The sequence below is a fragment of the Misgurnus anguillicaudatus genome, chromosome 16, assembly GCF_027580225.2.
Source record: "Misgurnus anguillicaudatus chromosome 16, ASM2758022v2, whole genome shotgun sequence".
In the NCBI taxonomy this organism is placed as follows: domain Eukaryota; kingdom Metazoa; phylum Chordata; class Actinopteri; order Cypriniformes; family Cobitidae; genus Misgurnus; species Misgurnus anguillicaudatus.
The window spans coordinates 30,281,705-30,304,036 of NC_073352.2; the positions used below are offsets into that span (position 1 = coordinate 30,281,705).

Genomic DNA, 22,332 nt, shown 5'->3' on the forward strand with positions numbered 1-22,332 from the left:
ATTTTAATCTATCATGACAAACTATATATCATTAAAAAGATCTAAGCCTGTAGAATACATATTTCAACAGTGTTTTATAAAATAAATTATGTAGGGAGAGTAATTGATTCATTTCTGAAAAGAGTGTGCTTAAAACATTTATATTCTTCTAAATGTCACTGTCCCGCCAGCGGGACTCTGGCGTTTACTTTAGTGTTTTGCATGTGCATTCTTATCTAATCATGACTAACTATATATCACTGGAAAGCTCTTAGGGTTCACACCAGATGTGTTAGAGGCGGCAAGCGCGAGAGATTTACATGTTAAGTCAATGCAAAGACACGATTATTCATCCTACGGCGCGGGTGGCGCGTTCCGCGCAAATTGAGTGTTGGCGCGGAAAACGTGCGAGTTGAAAAATCTGAACTTTGGTGGATTTCTGCGCCACGTTAACCAATACGGACCTTGCTGTAGTAGTGATGTGATTACAGGAAGCAAGCTGAGTCTCAGCGGAGTCTCAGAAGCCCCTCCCATGACGCGAATTTCCACCTGAATGTCTCGAATGACTAGGCCTTCACACGCAAATGAAGCGAGTAAACTCAAATGTTTAAGGGTCCAACCACGCAAGAATAGTGCTTTTTTGACGCCTCTATCGCGGCTGGTGTGAATGGACCATAACGGTGTAGTTTTCATTTATCATCACCATTTTGGGAAAACTATGTCTGTTTCTAAAAGGTCACGGGCCCACCAGTAGGCCCAATTTGTTTTTACTAAACCCCTACTCTAAACCTAAAAAAAACTTGACAACTTATATATCACTGAAAAGCTCTCAGAATTTAGTTGTCATATTTTAAGGTCATCTGATGATAGAAATAATGTAGTGACAGTTTTTTGTTACATGACCCCCCCATAGAAATGCATATGAATCAGTCCCTCCAGAAAAACGCGATTATGCGATCACATGATTCAATGCATAATCAGCCAAAGTCAGCATATTTATGCGTGGGGCGCATTTTTTAAATACGCAGCACTTTAAATACGCCGCACAAACAGTTTTTGCAAGTTTACGCAGTTTTTGCAAGTGCCCGCAATTTTGGCAAGTTCCCACAATTTTGGCAAGTTCCCGCAATTTCATAGCATAAAATTGCATAAATATCCCGCATATTCCATCGTATTTTTTAAGAAAACGTGCCGCAAGATCAAGGATTTTCGCCTGCAACAATCACCAAAAAAATCTGTGTTTTTCTCGAAGGACTGATTAATTATTTTATATTTCAAGACAAACAATATATATCATTTGAAAGCTTTAAGAATTTAGTTTTCATATTTCAAAACATTTTAGCATTAATAATAATGCAGTGACAGTCATTTATTAATTTGTGACAAAAGTATGCCGCAAACCGTTGACACCTAGTGGCCGTTGTTGGTAAGTCCACTAAAAGTGTGACACAAACACATTTTTGTGATTATAACTTGAAATTTGGATCACAACTAGTTTAGACTTGTGTCTAAAATCTTGTAGCATTTCTGGCATGAAAAACTTAGAATTTTAAAATTTTGATTTATAAAATATACATTATTGCATTATTATTCACCTCCAGAGACTTTTGAGAAAAACCCTATAATGTTTCTTCTTTAAAACAAGACCAAAAATGCCAAAAGTTATTATTTTGAAGATGTATATCACATATTCACCCCCCCCCACACTCAAAATGGGCTTCACCTCAACGTCTAGGTTTGTAAATAACCCAGCATTTTAACCCAGTGTACACAGTAAAAATAGCCACACTATACACCTGGTGCTTTACATTTACAGAAAGATGAAAACATGAAAGCGAACCCCACTATGGCACATTTACATGTTTACATTTACAAGATGTTGGTTTGATTTAGTCCATGGTTGGGTAAAATATGGACATAAATGTCAATAATTGACCCAAAGCATGGGTTGGAACAATCAAAAGTTTTGTGTTGAAAAAACCCAGCATTTAAATCCAGTAGTTGGGGTTGTTCATATTTGACCTACTGTAACCATTGGTTTAAACAACCCAGCATTTTTTTGAGTGCACAATTTTACTGATTGAATATAAAGACGCATTAATGCATTCATGTGGTATAGCAATTCAATCACTAAAACTTCAGAAGTTTAAATTTGGACAGAACTTGACACAACCAAACGTGTAAATGCATCTTGATGTTCATGTGGCACATGTGAAGTTTGGGACCCCTGCAATCAATACGTGAGCGAACAATCACAAATGAAAAAATCCAACACTAATTGCCAGCCGAGGTGAGGAGAGAATTTAGCAAAAAACTCTCCCAAACATTCAACAGCAATTTTGCTGCCCTGTATTAGCATAGATTTGCATATCTGCATAAAGTCTGAGAACAGGAGTCCGGATTTATATACATTTTGTGGAGGCACATTTATGTAAATAAGTTTAAATGCAATGTGCATAATGGACTGCAATCCAATCGATCAGGATGCATGAAGTGACACACACACATAAAACCATGCACACTAACATGTGGAGATTGGCTTATGCTCAATGCTCCATGCCAGCTTTTTTTAATCTGATTCAAACTGTGCGCCTTTTCTTTGTGAGTCAGATGCTCAGATTGGTTCAAGGGACCTACCTCATATCTTCGTTCTTCTGAACGGTGAGATAAATCTCATAAATCTTCCCTCTGGGAATGGCCTCTGGCGGGATGAGCAGGCTGATTCCTAATGTAAATAGGGACAAAAGAGGATACGTAGGATCATTTGTTCCGTGTGAATGCTGCTTTTGTCACTGTTCAAAGCGGATCACTAAGGGACAAAACTAAATGTGCTTAATCCTCCACAAATCCATGGTCAAGGTGAACAATGTCATCTACCAGGTGTATATTTTAAAACGTATCCATGTTTTTTTCCTCACTGCCAAACAGGAGAAAGATAAAGAAACAGGGAGACGAATGCAATTATGATGCGCTAATGAAGCAGAATGATCTTATCTACAGCACATATGAACCCTACCATGGTGTCTTTATTACCAGCAAATTGCTTTTGGTTATAATTAAGTTTTTTTGTTAAATAATAATCTTCACTGTAAAAAGTAGTTTTAAATGATTTATAAGCACAGTGGCATAACTAGAATTTGATAAATTTAAGAATTTAACTAAGAATTTATAAATATTCTTCCTATACTAACCTAATGTTAGGCTGAATTTTAAGCTTTTCTATTTCTCACAAAAGTAAATATGGATTAATCTAAACAAAGTTACAAAAGTTCAGTCAGAAGCATCTCTTCTTATTTTGTTATTTAATTAACTTTAATGACAGAGACTAACTTTAAAGCATGTACTGTTCATTAGGCTTATAAGACCAAATGCAATAAAATGTTTATATTCGGTTAAGACTTTACTAATTGTTTACTGTGATACTTATTAAGACAGCTATTTTGACAAGTGTTTATGTGTATTTGTCCTTTTAAGACAAAAAAGACACGAACATGAAATAATTCAATCTCTGTGCATTCTAACATATGTTAATTTTTTTAAATATTTTTTTTTCAACAATAAGCTGTGCTTAACGTCAATTAAAAAGAAATTATTTATTTAAGGAAGTAAATAATTAGGGTGGCCCACCCTGGACACCCCTCTTGCTCCGCCACTGCAAAGGCATCCCTTAAGGTACAGAATATGAATGTGACTCAGTCTGTAAAACCCAGTTAAAGTCATGTTTTGTGATTAACTGTTTTCTACATAAAAGCATCATACATAATGTAAAGAACATACAATCTTGATATGTTTAATATTGACTGAGTAAAGTCATGTCAAAGATTGAAATCAATGAGTGAAATCAAACTTTTATGCTCCTGATCTGAGCATTAAGCTATGAGACTTGGTTAAGAGCCTGGATTTTACAGGCATGGTCATGAATCTGCCTAATGTCTTTGTTTTAAAAGAATTTAGCCAATCACCTGTGGCAGAAATCTCATGCGACTAATCGCTTTATAATTATACTTTATAAAATATCTATTGTAATAACACGACACTATTGTGATACATATGCCACTCGTAGACAAATGTATTTTTATCATGCTTTTCATTTAGGATTCATATTTGTCACACTCTCGGTTATACGCGGTTAACGGCGGATGTAAACAACCTGTAGTAAAATGTAAATACTCTATAGATCAGTGGTCTCCAACATGGTGCCCACACGGAGTCTGTAGGCTCTATCATACACTCGGCGCAATGCGCGACGCAAGTGTCTTTTGCTAGTTTCGACCCAGCTCAATTATTTTCATATTTAGCGCAACGTTGTTTAAATAACAAATGCATTTGCGCCATGTTTGCGTTCTGGTCTGAAAACGAGGTGTGTTCAGGCGCATTGTTGGCGCGTTGCTATTTTGAGGCAACTTAAATAGACTATGCCATTGACCAACTAAAACCTGGTCTAAAGTCTAAAGTCAATGGCGAAATAGTGTTGTTTGTTATTTACAGAGCGCGTTAGTAATATGCGCCAATAAACGGGATGACAACGCGGGTTTGCTTATCACACACATGGATGCGCAGCAGCAGCACCAAAAAGCTTTTAAATATGAAAAATTAAAGGATTAAAATGTAAAAGATTATTATTGAGTCTCTTGGACATAAATGAGCACCGATGATGAGACTCTAGAAGGCGTAAGGAGCTGCTTCTTCACCTGTAGCCTGGTAAGTAAATGTTTTCCTTTAAACAAAAGCATTAAATGTTTTTTAAATGCTACCCCATGGATTTATTGTATATGATGACTCTGTACCTGTGGATATGGTGAGATGATAAACATTTTAAGTAATGCTTTTTAAAAAAAAACATTGCGCTGTCCGAGTGCCCAAACGCTTCATTTGTAAATTCTTTATCTCCTGTTTGTAATAAAGTATTTTTTAGACTTCAAACCTTTTCTTGCATATTTGCAAATTATTTTATGAGATTACAATGATTATGTAGCATATCAATACATTTACAGCAATTAAAAGCCTGCTATTTTTACTTCTTTGACTGAAAGAAAATTTCAAAAAAATGAAAACAACACATTTTTTAAACATTAATCTTAAACTGCGGGTCTTCTTCCTCCGCTTAGTTTTTCAGTTTACAAAGTCCGTCATCTAAATAGGGATTAGACATAGCGCCAGCGCAACTTGCTTTTAAAGGGGATGAGAGATAAGACTATCATTGGTTTTTTGCACGTTACGACCAAAACACAACCATTACTCATTACAAAAATAGGAACAACCGTTTTCGACAATGCGCTTGGCGCATAAACCATTTTCCCGTCATTAAATTAGCAAAAGTGGATTCGGACAAGCTCGTTTAAACCGTGCGCTTCAGACAATGCGCTTAGATCATTAATGCGCTTAAGGGCCATGTGAGTTGCCCACCAAAGCACATTCTACTAAAAGCCTCAATAAAAGCCTATATTTTTATATTAGCTTGGCTAGCTTTTATGTATACTAACATTTTAAACAATGATAAAACAAGTAAACAAGTAAAATAAAATAAAATCAACAAGTCAATCAAAAAGGTTTGAGTAGATAATATAAAAGTAGCCCTCCAGATTGTTTTTTCCATTGTGGTAGCCCTTACTCACAAAAACGTTGGAGACCCAGACTGTGCAACCAAAAAAATGTAGAAAACATATATAATATACACTCTCAGAAAAAAAGGTACAAGAAGGTACAAAAGTTGTCACTGGGCCCGTAACTTTTTAAAAGTACACTTTTGGACCTAAAAGGTGCATAATGGTAGCCCATAGGTACACACTGGTGCCTCAGAGGTACATACATAGACTGTAAAAAAAGATGGACGACACAACATCGCATCCCTCCATTGTAATTAATTGAAGCTAAAAATGTCCGACCATAAAAAATTAAGTTATTTAGCAAAAACAGCTGAATTCACCAGCAGGGGCAGACTGTTGAAACTAACCAGCTAAACCCGGACCAAACACACACAGTGAGTTGTAATTATGTCTTACAAACTCATAAATAGGTTCATCCCCAGAGTACCTAAATGCATTATCTGCAAAACGTCCTCAAAACACCTGCCCACATCAGGTTTAGCCACAACAATGGCCACAGACAGCCGTTGCATTTCTAAAGGACAATGTCCTCAGCTCAGGGAGCCCTGGTTATTTCATTTCCATTCCCTTCTGAGCCGTCTGTTTGACCGCGAATGATTCATAATGTGACGGGCTGATGAACAGTCTGTCTGTTATTAAGAAGCCTAATTGCTTTGAATATACTCCGGTGGTGTCCTTGGAGTGGATAGGGTTGCGGGCGCTGTACATGTGCACTCTGCATATCGGCTTACAGTGCCACGACTCAAAACTAAGCCACTGTCTCAGCCAGCGCCGGATGCGATGAGGTATTCATCAAACTGAGAAAGGGAAAATAAAACAGGACGTTCCCCAATTACAGCTATTTTCGTCTAAAAAGAAAATGGTCGTCTTTGTCATAACACAATCATTGCTGTATAAATGGAAGCAGTTCTTTGCCTTGCCTTGTTACTCGGAGAAACGTTTTAGCAGGTGTTCTCGATAGCTCCTGTCCTAATTTACATAAAACTGCTTGGATTGCTGTGTAATTGGATCGCCTCACCCCTAGATTTTGGGCCGTGTCGGTATAATAATGCCGCAGTTTAACAAAGCTTCAAAAACTCTGTTTGCAGTCAAATAATCTTACCGGTGTTTGGAAGCGTAAGACGGCCACCCAGGAAATTAAAGGTGCCGTACGAGGTGTTGACGGTGTCTCTCGGTAGCGTTTTGAAATACGTCTGCGAGGAAAGCCGATCCATGAAGGCGTTGGGGTCGCTGGGCAGTTTTCCATTATGTAGCGTGTGGGAGCCGTTGGGAAGCGGCTCGAGAAGGGGGCCATTGCTCATGGAAAACTTTCCGGTGACTTCGTGACGGGAACGCAGACTTCCCTGGTAGCTCGTAGTGGTGGTGGTCAAATCGGGCTGGATTGTGAGCAAATGAGAGTTTTCTGTATAAACAGGGAGAGAAAACAAGCGAAAAAGTCTTTAAAGGTCACGCTGGTTAAAAGTGCACGGCACAAATTGATATTCAGCGCAAACGCACACATCCATGGATGTTGCCGGGCCTTCGGCGCTGTGAAAGACTCGCTCGTAAATAAATCAATGCCTTCTCCTCCTCTTTAGCAGGCACAATCGATTCTGTACAGCGTTTAAAGAAAGCTATGTAGTCACGCTTTACATTTTTACACTTTAAATAAAACCCTTTTCTGTGTGGCTTAATTCAGGTGAAAAACCCTAAATACATCTCTACATTTCCAGTCATTTTCAGTGCTGTTATTTGTCCGCAAATGAACGCTTTAAATACAGGAAATATAAACGGCAGATTTGTGATTAATGATAAACAGCTTAATGTTACTATTACTAAATCATTCTCGGCAAAAGGCAAACAAGCAGAGATTTTCTCTCGCTTCTATATTACAAATTGAAAAATGAACATTTGTCACCGTGACAATGGCACACAGACTACGACTGCCTCCAATAAATGCTACACATACACAAACACATTAACAAGACTGTGAGCAGCGACCGCCACAGGTGGCACAGGAACATGGGTGCTGAGGTGAAGGAATGAAAGACCGGGACGAGGACTGGATAGTGTAGAGAAACAATAGCCTACTGCTGCGGGCTGCCCTGCGCGGTGCCCACACACCTGGCTTGCTGGGCTTGATGCCCATGGGCTGGAAGCCAGTGGTGAGGATGGACGAGTCAGCCACATCTGCATCAAGACCTTCCTTCTTCCTGCGGTACACCAGCACCAGTATGATCAACAGCAGGGTGAGACACAAGGCGACTGCCACGATGCCCACGTAAAGGGCAACATCCTCAGCACCTGACGCGGCTGCACAGAGAGAGAGAGAGAGAGAGAGAGAGAGAGAGAAAGAGACAAAAATTAAATAAAAAATACATGTTCCATTTACATCTATTTACTTAACAGACACTTTCATCTAAAGCAGGGGTGTGCAAACTTAAAACGTTTGCGCCATTGACTTTAGACCAGGTTTTAGTTGGTCTATGGCATAGTGTATTTTAGTTGCCTTAAAATAGCAACGCGCCAACAATGCACCTGAACACCCATGGGCGCAAAATTGGGTGCAAATGCATTTGCTATTTTAAAAACGTGGCGCTAAACGTGAAAATGATCATTGCGGCAGGTTGAAACTAGCAAAAGACACTGGGACACGCATTGCGCCGGGTGTATGATAGGGGCCTCAGTGTTTATTTTTGTATTTTGTTGCCACTCTGTTGGGCTCATTTTCCAGTCGAGTTTTTCAGCAATCTTTTGGATGTTGGTGTTATTGCATGAAAAAAGTAAACCTCTGATCTAAAGCGACTTAAAAATGAGACAGAATTCAACATTTTGTATATTGCTCAAAAGCTACATTTACAAAAGAGATATTACAGATGCTATTTGTGAATGGAATAAACAAAGTTGTTTTTTTACAAATAAATCATTAGCAATGTTAAACTAAGCTAGTCAGTGGAAAGTTAAGGGTTATGGATAACTTAAGTCTATACGGAAAATGTGTGAATCAAAGTAAGCATTGTCGACTCTACTGTACAGCTGGTTTTCACAAATGGGGTACACAAACCCCTGGTGGTTTACGAGGGAATTGCAAGGGTGCGTGAGTTGATGATTAACTAATTAAATACAGTTAAATCGTAAAATAAAAAAAATGTCAACTTAAATAAATAAAAAAAATGTTAACCAATAAAAATATATATTTTATTTGTTTAACTCTTTCCCTGTCATTGACAAGTTAACTCGTCAATTAAGAGAAAGCTTCCCTGTCAGAGTACAGAACAAGCGGATAACTATAAAAAATCAGCTTATTATAAAAAACAGTTTTCATGCGTTTACATGCAAATCAATAAACCGTCTATGCAGAAAACTGCGTTTACATGGGACTTGGAGATTAATGGGACCAGTACATAATAGTTGTTCAGAAAGCCGACGGCATATCTGTCTTAAGCTGTACTGTTGTATCTCTCCTCGTGTCTGCAGAACCTGTTAATATAACATGAGTTTTTATTTTTGCAGTTTCTCTGCCAACTGCTTTAGTTGAGCAGAGACTTTTATGCGTTACTTGCGCTTCCGTGTGTGCCGTTTATCTTTCACACGCGGAGACATGCGCGCACGGACAAAACCATGAGAAAGCCAGTTAAGGTGTTTACATCCCACGCAAAATCAGGGTAAAGAGCAAAAAACTACGTCTGCCGATCGGTTTTTGCTTACGCCGTTTATGGGCTTTCCCGATAAAAGAAAACCGTTTAACGCGTTTACATGACCCCACGTGTTATCAGTTCATTAAGCATAATCGGTGTAAGACTGTGCATGTAAACGCACTCAATGATGAGTATTTCTGGCTTTCTGCAATACCGCTATTATACACCAGGTGGCTTCCGCAACTTATAAAACCCATGAAAAATCGGCATGTGGCAAACAGCTGTATGTCCATGTAAGTTTTGAGGATCGCTCTGCATCCGATCTCTATCAAAAGTCCTTCACAAAAATGCTCAAAATTTGGTGTTTTTAAAGAAGCCTACCCATATTTGAGAGGCGATAAAAAGAAAACTAATTAAGGTAGGATGAAACTTTTTTTTTTTGTTGTTGTTTGAAAGCAGAGGGTCAGACAACGTTCTCATTCTAAAGCCCGGGATACACTGCACGATTATTGGCTGTCCCAGACGAAAGATTGCCATCGTGAAACTATCGTCGTGATTTCTGTGATCGTGGCTCTTTATCGGTGGTCCTATGTCGTACAGTGAGAGAGGTTCAAAGACGGCCGTTTTCCCGGTCTTGCGTCCAAAGATAGCCTACGATAGTTTTCTGGCAGTGTCAGAAATTCGGCATGATCACCGCACAGTGTGTTTGCTGCTACGACCTGGGCGCCGGTATTTGTTTACCACGAGCACATGCTGGTGACGTTGCGCAACGTGTGACGCTGCCGCCGAAGCTTCCGTGTCATCATCGTACAGTCTACATGCCTCTCATACCCGAGTTTAAACGATACATGTCGCACAGTGTGATCTTATAAGAGGACAAAAATCGCACAGTGTATTCCGGGCTTAAGTAGTGTTGTAGTCAAGACCACCTAAACCGAGACCAAGTCATGACCAAGACCAAGACAGGCCCAGACCGAGACATGCCATCCACTTAACACAATGCAGGTGATTTTAGTAATTAAATTAGAAAAATTGTCATTGGGAGAAACTTAAACAATGTTTAAACAATGCCAACATCATATGCCAAACCTGAATAAACTGCACAAAATGAATGATACAAAATAAATTTGTGATGTGCCATCAGTAGTGGTCTTGACCGGTCTTGAAATAAAATTCCAAGTCCTCTTTGTCTGAGACCGAGATGAGATCGAGTTAAAAAGTGGTCGATTCCAAGACGAGACCAAGACCTTTAAAAAGTGATTCCATTACAAATATGGCCAGAAATAGTTTAAAACAGCTTAAAGAAACATTTACAAACACAAACCTTATTTTCCATCTGTACTCTGACATATACCAAATTCTGTCAGATAGTTTCAGTGTTAAGTGCAGCATTTTTAGCAAACAAAATGACTTAAATGTAACTTATCTTACGCTAATAAGGTGTTTAAGTGAATTAACTGGCATAGCATTCAATAGATGTGCAAATTCCCTGTTGTATCCTCCTTAAAACGCTTATAACATCTTTGCTTTAGTGAGGTGGTTTGCAGTTAGAAAGATGGGAGTGTTTGCTGCCAACTTGCAACATCAGCATTCTGCTGCCGAATTTACGACCGTGATTTTGAAAGACACTCACTTCCATAGAGAGAGCGAGAGCGAGCGAGAGAGAAAGAGAGAGAGAGGCAATGTGTGTGTGTTTCTGACGCAAAGCAGATTTCCTTATGAACCCACATAATTTTATGAGCCCTGCTGCTCTACGTCCTGCAGCTTTATGGCTGAGCACCCAGAGACAATCACACCCCAAATTATTCTAATCAATTGTGGCGGTGGGAAATGGGATTTGTGAAGGTTGTCTCTGCGGCGCACTGATTTTTCGGGTGGCAGAGGTGTCCGTGTTTGCAGCTGGGAAAGCCCCGGTGGCTTTTTATTGTGAAGAGAGACCGCAGAGGCGTATTCAAGCCTATTTAGATGCTCTGTGGAGTGACAGCTACTGTATAAGCTAAACGGAAAGACTGACTAAGCTCCCGAAAAGAGAGCTGTGCACATACATCTGCATCTCTGTATACACACAGTCAGAGCTATTTAAGAATGTATACAGTATGTTTGTGTACTTAAAACCTGAGTCTCTTGCTTCAGTTACAGTAAATGTCTCCGAAAGTTAATTAAATCCGACAAAACCTTTCTAGGATGTCATAAAACAGAAGTTTATAACTAAAATAAGGTGTGTGTGTGTGTGTGTGTGTGTGTGTGTGTGTGTGTGTGTGTGTGTGTGTGTGTGTGTGTAGACTTGAATCAGATTAGATGCTGATGTGAAACAAGGCTGTAAGGGAAGCGCAATCTCTTCAATAAGTTGTACTGTTTTGTATTTGGTTGTTGAACATTCAGCCTTTTTAAACCAGAGATATAAAACACATTTCCTCGTATACTGCTAAAAAAGCAAAAAGTGAAAATCTGTGTGATATCTCTGCAATTATGTCATCTTCAAAAACAAATTTTAGATAGTCCTGAATCAAACTACTGTAACAACAATGGCTGAGCCAATGTTGCAGCTTAAAACTGTTATCTGTAACTTTTTGGGTTAAAAATAAACAAAATCTGTCCTTGCCTATGTAAGTACTCGAGTACATGTACATTAAGTAGATAACCTGCCATACGTCGTCTGACAACGGTAAGTTTATAATGTAATTTATAATTTGAACTAAGTCTTGTGCACTACGTCATGTACGTTTTTGTAATATCAATTTATTATGTTATTTCATTCCAATACACTTAAAGAAAAGTTTAATCCTGGACCACAAAGTCAGTCATAAGTAGCATGGGTTGAGCCAAAATACATTGTATGGGTCAAAATTATTTATTTTTTATGCCAAAATCATTATGTATTAAGTAAACATCATGTTCCTAGAAGATGTTCTGTAAATTTCCTACCATAATGTATATCAATGTTTTTTTTTCATTAGTAGTACAAGTATGTGTTGCTAAGGACTTCATTTGGTCAACTTTAAAGGTAATTTTCTCAATATCTAGATTTTTTTGCACCTTCAGATTCCAGATTTTTCAAATAGTTGTTTCTCGACCAAATATTTTCACCATACGTCAATGGAAAGCTTATTTATTCAGTTTATAAATGAATAAATACTAATTAAAAAAAAATGTCTTCCCCTAACTGGTTTTGTGGTCCAGGGTCACGTAAAGCAACCTGTAATTTTATGTTTCAAACTAAGATGGCGATAAAGAGGCAAAAGTTACAGATTGTAGCTATATGGGAAATATGGCCAAAAATATATTTTAAATATATGCTAAATACATTGTGAAGTAATGCTCAATTAAATATATTTTGGAATTTGGAACTATATTTAGTTTTAACCTTCATATATCAACATATATTTCAAAACGTATTTTAAGAGCAAGCAAATACACTTTCCTTATTAGGAACGCCATACTAATACTGTGTTTGACCCCCCTTCAGAACTGCCTTAATTCTACGTGGCATTGATTCAACAAGGTGCTGAAAGCATTCTTTAGAAATGTTGGCCCATATTGATAGGATAGCATCTTGCAGTTGATGGAGATTTGTGGGATGCACATCCAGGGCACGAAGCTCCCATTCCACCACATCCCAAAGATGCTCTATTGGGTTGAGATCTGGTGACTGTGGGGGCCATTTTAGTACAGTGAACTCATTGTCATGTTCAAGAAACCAATTTGAAATGATTCGAGCTTTGTGACATGGTGCATTATCCTGCTGAAAGTAGCCATCAGAGGATGGGAACATGGTGGTCATAAAGGGATGGACATGGTCAGAAATCATGCTCAGGTAGGCTGTGGCATTTAAATGATGCCAAATTGGCACTAAGGGGCCTAAAGTGTGCCAGGAAAACATCCCCCACACCATTACACCACCATCACCAGCCTGCACAGTGGTAACAAGGCATGATGTATCCATGTTCTCATTCTGTTTACACCAAATTCTGACTCTAGCATCTGAATGTCTCGACAGAAATCGAGACTCGTCAGACCAGGCAACATTTTTCCAGTCTTCAACTGTCCAACTTTAGTGAGCTTGTGCAAATTGTTGCCTCTTTTTCCTATTTGTAGTGGAGATGAGTGGTACCCGGTGGGGTCTTCTGCTGTTGTTGTAGCCCATCCACCTCAAGGTTGTGTGTGTTGTGACTTTACAAATGCTTTGCTGCATACCTCGGTGTAACGAGTGGTTGTTTCAGTCAAAGTTGCCCTTCTATTAGTTTGAATCAGTCGGCCCATTCTCCTCTGACCTCTAGCATCAACAAGGCATTTTTGCTCACAGGACTGCCGCATACTGTTCTTTGTAAACTCTGCGTGAAAATGCCAGTAACTGAGCAGATTGTGAAATACTCAAACCGGCCAGTCTGGCACCAACAACCCTGCCATGCTCAAAATTGCTTAAATCACCTTTCTTTCCCATTCTGACATTCAGTTTGGAGTTCAGGAGATTGTCTTGACCAGGACCACACCCCTTAATGAATTGAAGCAACTGCCTTGTGATTGGTTGATTAGATCATTGCATTAATGAGAAATTGAACAGGTGTTCCTAATAATCCTTTAGGTGAGTGTACATTTCTAATTTTACATCCCATATGGAAAAAATTTACTATTTGCTAAAACATATTTTAAATATATGCTAAATACAAGTTAATTTTATAAAGTATATTTTTGAAGTTGACACTATATTTAACTGTTTATGTTTACAGGTTCTTAACAAAGTTTTTCTTCCAATGCAACGAGACTATATTTCCTTGGATTGAACGCTTTAAAATGCATTTATTTTTAAAATGTATTTCAAAATATACAAAAAATATACAGGTGGAAAATAAATTTTCGTAAACATATTCCATAATATATTTTAGCAAATATATTTTTTGTATACTTTGAAATATGTATTTTTTGCCATATGAGTAAACCAACAAAGCATTGTTTTGACAGCGCTATCACCCACACGTTCTGTCATCTCTACAGACCAAAGTCTATTTTGATCCATCAAGTCCGGGTAAAATAAGTAGTTTCAACGTTTATTAGTTTGTACAAAGACATGAAGAAAGTTTCACTCCCTGTGTCACACCTCACTGTCTCAGCTGACAAGCCTTCATTTGTTTGGTCTACACAAGAGTGAGATTGTCACAGGAAATGATCCAATTAGAATCATCCTCGAGTCTAAAATCACACAGACAATTAAAACACGGCTGTCAATTACCATTATACCAGCCTGCGTCACTCTAATGAAGCTGTGCTTTAATTGTTCATCACACTTTTAATCACCAGAGTGGCAATAAACACGCTCATCACTATCAGCCGAGATGTTACTTAAGACGATCCGCGCTTTCCAGGACTGCAGGTGCCTGGTCCAGTTAATTTAATCTAAATATAACTCCATTACTTTGACGTGCCCTCAGAGTGACGTTAACATCGCTCAGGAGGCCCGCGGGTCATCGGCCGCGTGTCTTGGCGTGTTTCGCGCGACTGCCAGCGTGTGACTGATGACTCTGTCAATACGAGACAATATTGTAAAAGCGGAAAGGTGGCCGGGCTCCAGTAAGTAGCATTGCGTGAGGGTTTATTTCATGAGGGATGGTCAATAGTGAATGACTGAATGTATGCAAACACGAATCGCATCTGCGTTTGTATTGACGTTGCATTAAAAGTGTCTGGGGGAGATGACTTCATCATGGCTTAATAGGGCTCAGGATATAATAAACTGGCAGTTGTCGCACTGAGAAATGATGGAGACTGGGTTTGCACAAACAAGCATATGCGCTTCAGGTAATGTAAACCGCCTAGTTAACAGTAGTTGAAGCCTCCAAAAGGTTATAGCAAACACTCTCAACTCAATAATGAAATGCAGCTTTGCAAAATTCAACCAAACCTCTGGATCGATTTCACTGGCAAACAGATCTTATTTTATTTGCTATTCTCTCTGAAAAAAAACATACAATCTTGATCTTTGGCAGTAAAAATAGGAATGCAGCCATAAAAATTGGGTGGCCTTCAAAATTATTTTTAAAAAGCGATTGCATTTGGTCAAAAAGGGACAAACCCAGCCCAAAAATGCTGGGTTGTTTTTAACTCATTGCTGGGTCAAGTATAATACATTTTTGGGTATAGGTTGGGTTCTTCCATTTTTGGCCCAAAGTAACCTAGAATTTTGATAGTGTATACACTCTAAAAATGGCTGGGTTATTTTTGACCCATAATGGGTAAATATTGGACAGAACACATGCTGGGTTAAAAATTACCCAGCCATTTTAAGAGTGCATCGTGATTCACTTACCACATAAAAATGTTCTCAAATACGTACTGTAATAGGTACTACTATAATATTAATACTACATTTCAATGGTTTAGTTTTTCTATACAGTATTTACTATTTATAGGTAGTTTAAGTAAAATTATCAATTTTGTTTCATTCTGTCAACTACCGATAACATTTCTGCCAAACTCTTAATAAAAATGAAAATTGAAATGGGAAAAACATAGTAAAAATTACAAAAAAGTTTTCAAATCTTCAATACTGCAGAGAAAACAAGTTCAAATTCACTTTTCAACAACAAAATACTAATGTTTTTACATGTATATTTTGAAAAACCCTGAGTTTTGGTCAAGTCTTTCATAGGTCTTGGCATGCTCTCAATCTTTTACATTTGCTGTTGGGTGACTAAGTCACTCCCGAGGTTTGCTTTTGTTAAAATTCAACAGACACCGAACTGAAATGTCACAATCAGTGTTGGGGGTAACGCATTACAAGTAACGCGCATTACGTAATAATATTACTTTTCTGAAGTAACGAGTAAAGTAACGTATTACTTTATAAATGTACACATTAATATTTTAGTTACTTTTTTAAAGAAGTAATGCGAGTTACTTTTCTGTTTAATTAATTTGATGTAAAAAACAATGTACTGCATTAAACTGAATGTATTAACATAGATTTACGCACTCTATGCGTGCGCGCCTGTGTTAGATTCAGTCATTTTTGCGATGGAAATATGTAATTTCTAACTTCTCAGTTATAAAAGCCACCTGCAAGGCCTGAAAGAGATCAAGCCTCAGCAAAGTAAGAAAAAGTAACGCAAAAGTAACGTGAGCATCTCTTTCCATGAAAAGTAACTAAGTAACGCAATTAGTTACTTTTTCGGAGAGTAACTTTATATTGTAAAGCATTACTTTTAAAAGTAACTTTCCCCAACACCAGTGTTGGGGGTAACGCATTACAAGTAACGCGCATTATGTAATAATATTACTTTTCTGAAGTAACGAGTAAAGTAACGCACTTTATTTAAAAAGTAATGCGAGTTACTTTTAAGTTTAATTAATTCAATTTAAAAATAAAATAATGTACAAAATTCAACTGAACATATTAACGTAGAATTACGCACTCTGTGCGCCGAAGCGGGAACAGTTTGAGTCACGGCAGGCCACAGCTTGACATTTTTGCGATCATAGAAAACACCTGCAAGGCCTGAAAGAGATCAAGCCTCAGCCAAGTAAAAAAAAGTAACGCAAAAGTAACGCAACATAACGTAAGCTTTACTTTCCATGAAAACTAACTAAGTAATGCAATTAGTTACTTTTTTGGGGGAGTAACTTAATATTGTAATGCATTACTTTTAAAAGTAACTTTCCCCAACACTGGTCACAATACATCTAGAAATGATGATTAAAGTCAAAACTGGAGTGGTTTCTTAATTTTTTCCATTGCTATTTATTGTTGGCTGTACTATTTTGTATTTACTGTAAGGCTGCTTTTGCTACAATGCAAAATTCTGAAAAGCACTACAAAAATTAATTAAAATTAAATTAAAATCACTGCACCACAGTAACACCACAGTACTTTTTCCCAATGTCCTCTCCTCTTCCCAAACCTCCATCCCCCCTCCACCCTACTTTGTTCTGACTTGTAATCTCTTTGGACTTATCAGAGCATCCCTAACTCTACTTCTTATCAGGTCCAACAGATGTATTGAAGACCCAATCACTGACACTGCCGATAGACCAGGTTCACATTCCCTCTGCCCTGCTCAATAACTGAAGAGACATCCATCACGCTTTAATTGACACAGTTAATCAGGTTTTATAATTGGATAGAATCGGCTTTATTCCACATGTCGGTATTCTGCCTCCACGTCTCTGTGCTTCTCTTTCTCGCAGGAGGAGAGCACTTTTGCTATCAGATTCCCCAACTCCTGCTCTCTTTTTGCTGTAATCAACACAAAACAGATGGAGCTATGTTCCTGCTCTTCCTGAGGCTGATGTGAGGTGTGTCCAAACACGAGTTTCTGAAGGTGTAACATAGTGAGGCTCTGAGCATCTTCTGGAGTGTAACAGCGGGGAGTCTTAGCCTGGCGCGGAGGGATTGAACTTTACCTGTGGGTACGGTGAATCTCAGAAAGAGGTTGCTCTCCTTTCACTGTGGGATACAGTCTATAACCTACAATTCTCATAATAAAGGCGGAAAGAAACAAGCTTGGACTTGTCTAGCCACTGTGACATTTGTAGAGACAGTAGTGAAAATATTTGGACGATGCTATTAGGCTTCTCGCATGGTGTGTTTTTGTACTCGTTTTGATAAAATGACAAAATGTGGCTTTGGCAACTGTTGCTGAGTACATTTAGTACATAAAGGTTCACTGTTTTTTATGGTTGCATTTGAGGAGATAAGTGCCAGGCGTGCCACACGTACCATGTACCACATAGTTAAAAAAAATCTTATGATTCATGGGGCTTCAATATGGGGTCCCCTCGGCAGTCTGTGGTGGTAAATATTTTTACTTTTTTGGAGAAAAAATTAAATTAGGAATCAAACAAAAATGCAAAAATGGGCTAATAATAAACTTTAAAACATGACTAAAATGAAGACCATAAAGATTACACTTTAAAATCTATTTAGTAAAATTTAAATGTTATTTATGTGGTGTATAACTATAGAGCCCCTAAGGGTACATGGAGCAAAAGTTAAATAAAATGCGAAACTATCGCTTGTGCACGTGAAAATATCGCATGCTCAGTTTCGCGTGCACATGCGATATATTGCACATGCGATATTTTTACTCACGCAATAGATTCATCTGCACACGCGATAGTTTCAAATGCGCACGCTAAACTAAATGCAATAGTTACACGTGCGCACACGACAGTTTCACATGAGCATGCAATAGTTTCACATGAGCATGCGATAGTTTCACATGAGCATGCAATAGTTTCACATGAACATGCAATAGTTTCACATGAGCATGCGATAGTTTTACATGAGCATGCGATAGTTTTACATGAGCATGCGATAGTTTCACATGAGCATGCGATAGTTTCACGTGCGCAAGCGATAGTTTCACATGGGCACGTGATTGTTTCAAATGCGCACGCTAAACTAAATGCGATAGTTTCACGTGTGCACGTGATAGTTTCACATGCGCATGCTAAACTAAATGCGATAGTTTCATGTGCGCAAGCGATAGTTTCACATGAGTATGCGATAGTTTTACATGAGCATGCAATAGTTTCACATGAGCATGCGATAGTTTCACATGAGCATGCGATAGTTTCTCGTGCGCACGTGATAGTTTCACATGCGCAGGCTAAACTAAATGCGATAGTTTCATGTGCGCACGCGATAGTTTCACATGCGCACGCTAAACTATATGCAATAGTTTCACGTGCGCACGTGATAGTTTCACATGCGCACGCTAAACTAAATGCGATAGTTTCACGTGCACCCGCGATAGTTTCACATGCGCAGGCTAAACTAAATGCGATAGTTTCACGTGCGCACACGATAGTTTCACATGCGCACGCTAAACTAAATGCGATAGTTTCATGTGCGCAAGCGATAGTTTCACATGAGCATGCGATAGTTTCATGCGCGCAAGCGATAGTTTCACACAACTTTAGATTTTTTTTACTCCAATGTCACCTTAGGGGCTCGGTATATAACACATGTGTATACCATTTAATATCCTTGTAACATAAACAACATATGTAAATCCAATCTTAATTTGGATTTAATCCGGGGGTCCTGGCTTCTCCCTTCTATGCATTAAGGGGTCCTTGGCCTAAAAGAGGTTGAAGACCTTTTTATGATCTTAAAAAATTCAGCCTGAGATAAATCCAGTGCTTCATGGGAAAATATAAATACACTGTAAATAAATAACCACCACCACGGTAGGTAATGTTTAATTAACCCCTCAGTATGAAAGACAAAGACTAGATTTGCACTTACAGGTTACAACATTATTTAAATTATTGCTAAATGGCAAAAACCATGGTGCTTTAAAATGTCTTAATTTACTCTATTGCACGAATTAGCCTGATTATCGGTGCAGGCTGCATTAATTCAGCAACATGACTTCTTATTCATCATCCCTTTTTACCCAGAAACACCTGGGTGCAATTTCACCAGTTGGCATCTCACCAGACTGTTAATTATCCCAAATACATGATTTGAGCATTGTGTGGTATTCACATTGTTTAAAAAAGAAAAGAAAAATACATGTAGACTTTTGCATTATGTGTGTGTGTGTGTGTGTGTGTGTGTGGAAATATGGCGGTCAATTACTGTAGTCCCTGAAATATCTGCATTCTTGCAGCTCTGCAGGCGTGTAAATCAAGCTGCAAGCATAAAGATTTTAGACAAAGAACTAAGACTGCCGCGCCTCAATCGAGCAGCTGCTTTGGATTTTTCTGCTTTTAATCTTGAGAAAAGCATATGACTCGCGACAGGTGCACTGGGGTTAATCTTGCCTTGAATGACGAGGACACAAAATGCCACTTTCTTTTCAACGGGAGTTTCCTTTAGCAAACAATTAAAGAAGAAAATGAAAAACATTTCCTGACTAGCCAACGCAGGCCGGATTTTCTGCTCATTACTGTATAAAACAGATCTATTGTCTGCTGAGAGGCATCTGCTGAAAACAGACTGGGATAAGAATTCCTCTTCAGCCTGCGTTCCAATTTTAGGGATTTTTGCCGATTCAATGTGCATCTAAGTGTGGGCTTTAAAGATTGTAGGAGGGTGCGTATAAATGAGATGTGGGAGCACAGAGATTAAGATCTTAAAGTACCTCTCTCACTTTATATATTATACATTTTGTGTAAATAAGAATTTAAAACAATTAAAGTGAAAAAAATGTATGCTTTTACAATTGAAATACCGTAAGAGATCAAATGTTGCATTGTTCTCAGTGACTTTTTTTCGAGGGTGCACGATGCGAAACTTTTTACAACATGTATGTAGCCCATCACGTGTGTGGCTCAACATTTCAAAATATGTGTTTGACGCCTCATTGAAACTTATGTGCATCATGCATCTTGTCAAAATACGTGCCTGCTGCACACACACACGGTTTATAATAAAAGTGACGCTCGAATTTGTCAGATACTCATTTAATCTCATGTGAAATCAAAGTTTAGTGTTAAGTAAGTGTCTGTCGAGTATTGTGTGAACGTGAGCGTCTCTTTTATCATTAACCCTTTAGACGCATGTGAAGCAGGCTTGTATTTTGACAAGAAGCATGATGCACATGGTTCACATGATGCAACAAAGACATATTTTGAATTCACGGCCCTCGAAGTGAAGTCACCGGCCAAATTAACTATTATTGTCTTTTTAACAGTTACATAAACCACAAGTAGCCAAGCAACTTGAGTATGTATATACATTACCATTTAAAAGTTTTGAAACACTTGACTGAAATCTTTCTCACATTTTTTAAATCTGAATATGTGCCTAAATCTGTGCAATTACTTTTGTGGACAAAAATACAATTCACTCAACTTATTAATTTCTTTCATTAGAAAACTAAATTGTAATTATAAACAGCTCCAAAACTGTTTCACATGCAACTCTGGGTGAAAGCACAATAAACTTGTTGATAAAATAACAAGATTTAAATATTGCAAATTCTAGACAAACCTTCTTTGAAGATGCTAAACTATAATAATATTTCTGTTGCTTTTAATCACATAATAATTTCCATAGTTACATTGGGAACACTGTATAGTGTATCTGAATTAAGATCCCAATCCCAATACTTTGATCTAAGAGAATGCGAATGCACTTTGATGCCCATCTGCTTGGCCGGACCCCTGGCCGTGCAAATTTCCTGTGGCTGCAATCATAGCAGCTCCGGTGCTTTTAATTTGGGCAATATGGGCCAATTAATAACAAACTGACTACAGCACAACCTCCCGGTACAGAGCTAGTGTATGTAAACATCTAATGCTAATAACTCGGCCTTGAGCTGGCAGCTTCCAAAATTCTGTGTTTATTTTTTTATTTTGTTGTTGATGGAAACATTTGTAAATATAGCACGTAATATCTCAGAGCTGCAAATATGCTGGGGTGGTTTAAGGTCATACTATGATTAGACATGCCTCCATATGGGAAAAGAGCTAAAGATTTCAGAGCTGTGTATCGAATAAAAAACTCCTCACTTTTTGACCTCTGCACAGACTAATGGAAGTGTTTGCTCACTTTCTACCTTTTATTTTTTTCTGACTCTTTCTTTTTATATCAGTCATGAAAAATTTTGAAAATTAAAAAGGAAAGTGCATAAACTGTGCTACTGAGTCAAGTCCCTGTTTTTGATTGATTTATTTGTTTTTTGGCTGGGAGTAAAATAGATTATTTATTGATAACGTTTATTGATAATAATTAATTCAGTTTAATAACTTGTTCATCATTTATTAATCCAGAACTCGGAACTTGTCATGAAAATCCCGACAATGCATTTTGGCGGACGCTTTTATCCTACGTAAAAAGTGTTTCTGTGCCTTAGTAGATTTAACTAAATTAAATGAGTAAACTGTGTTACATTTTTTTTTTTAAATCAAAATATGAGTTAAAATAACATAATAATTTAAATAGTTTGAGTAATTCTAAATGAACACATTATTGAGTAAATTCAACTTGATTTTATCATGTATAATCCACTTAAATTTGTAAGAAGGAAATTAACTTAATAATTCTGTGTTGAAAATACGTGATTTTATTATTAAACATAACTAACTAGGCAGTGGACTCGTAGTTCCCAGCATGCTTTGCAAAGGACTGCATTTGGAGAGTATAATTTGAATTTAAACTCTATTTTATGTGTTTTTAACTAAAA

General features: G+C 37.9%; 1 protein-coding gene across 5 annotated transcripts in view; it reads right to left on the reverse strand.

The window, feature by feature from the left end:
- Nucleotides 1-22,332, reverse strand: part of unc5a (unc-5 netrin receptor A) — a 294,167-nt gene that overhangs the window by 49,255 nt on the left and 222,580 nt on the right. For 3 of the 5 annotated variants that reach the window (XM_055179088.2, XM_055179086.2, XM_055179084.2), the window contains 3 exons: nt 7,656-7,877; nt 6,688-6,987; nt 2,617-2,704 (listed from right to left, as the gene is read on the reverse strand). In XM_055179088.2, coding sequence (XP_055035063.1) covers nt 2,617-2,704; nt 6,688-6,987; nt 7,656-7,877 — 610 coding nt within the window. The remainder of the gene's footprint in view (nt 1-2,616; nt 2,705-6,687; nt 6,988-7,655; nt 7,878-22,332) is intronic. The other 2 variants (XM_055179085.2, XM_055179087.2) reach the window with 1 other exon arrangement.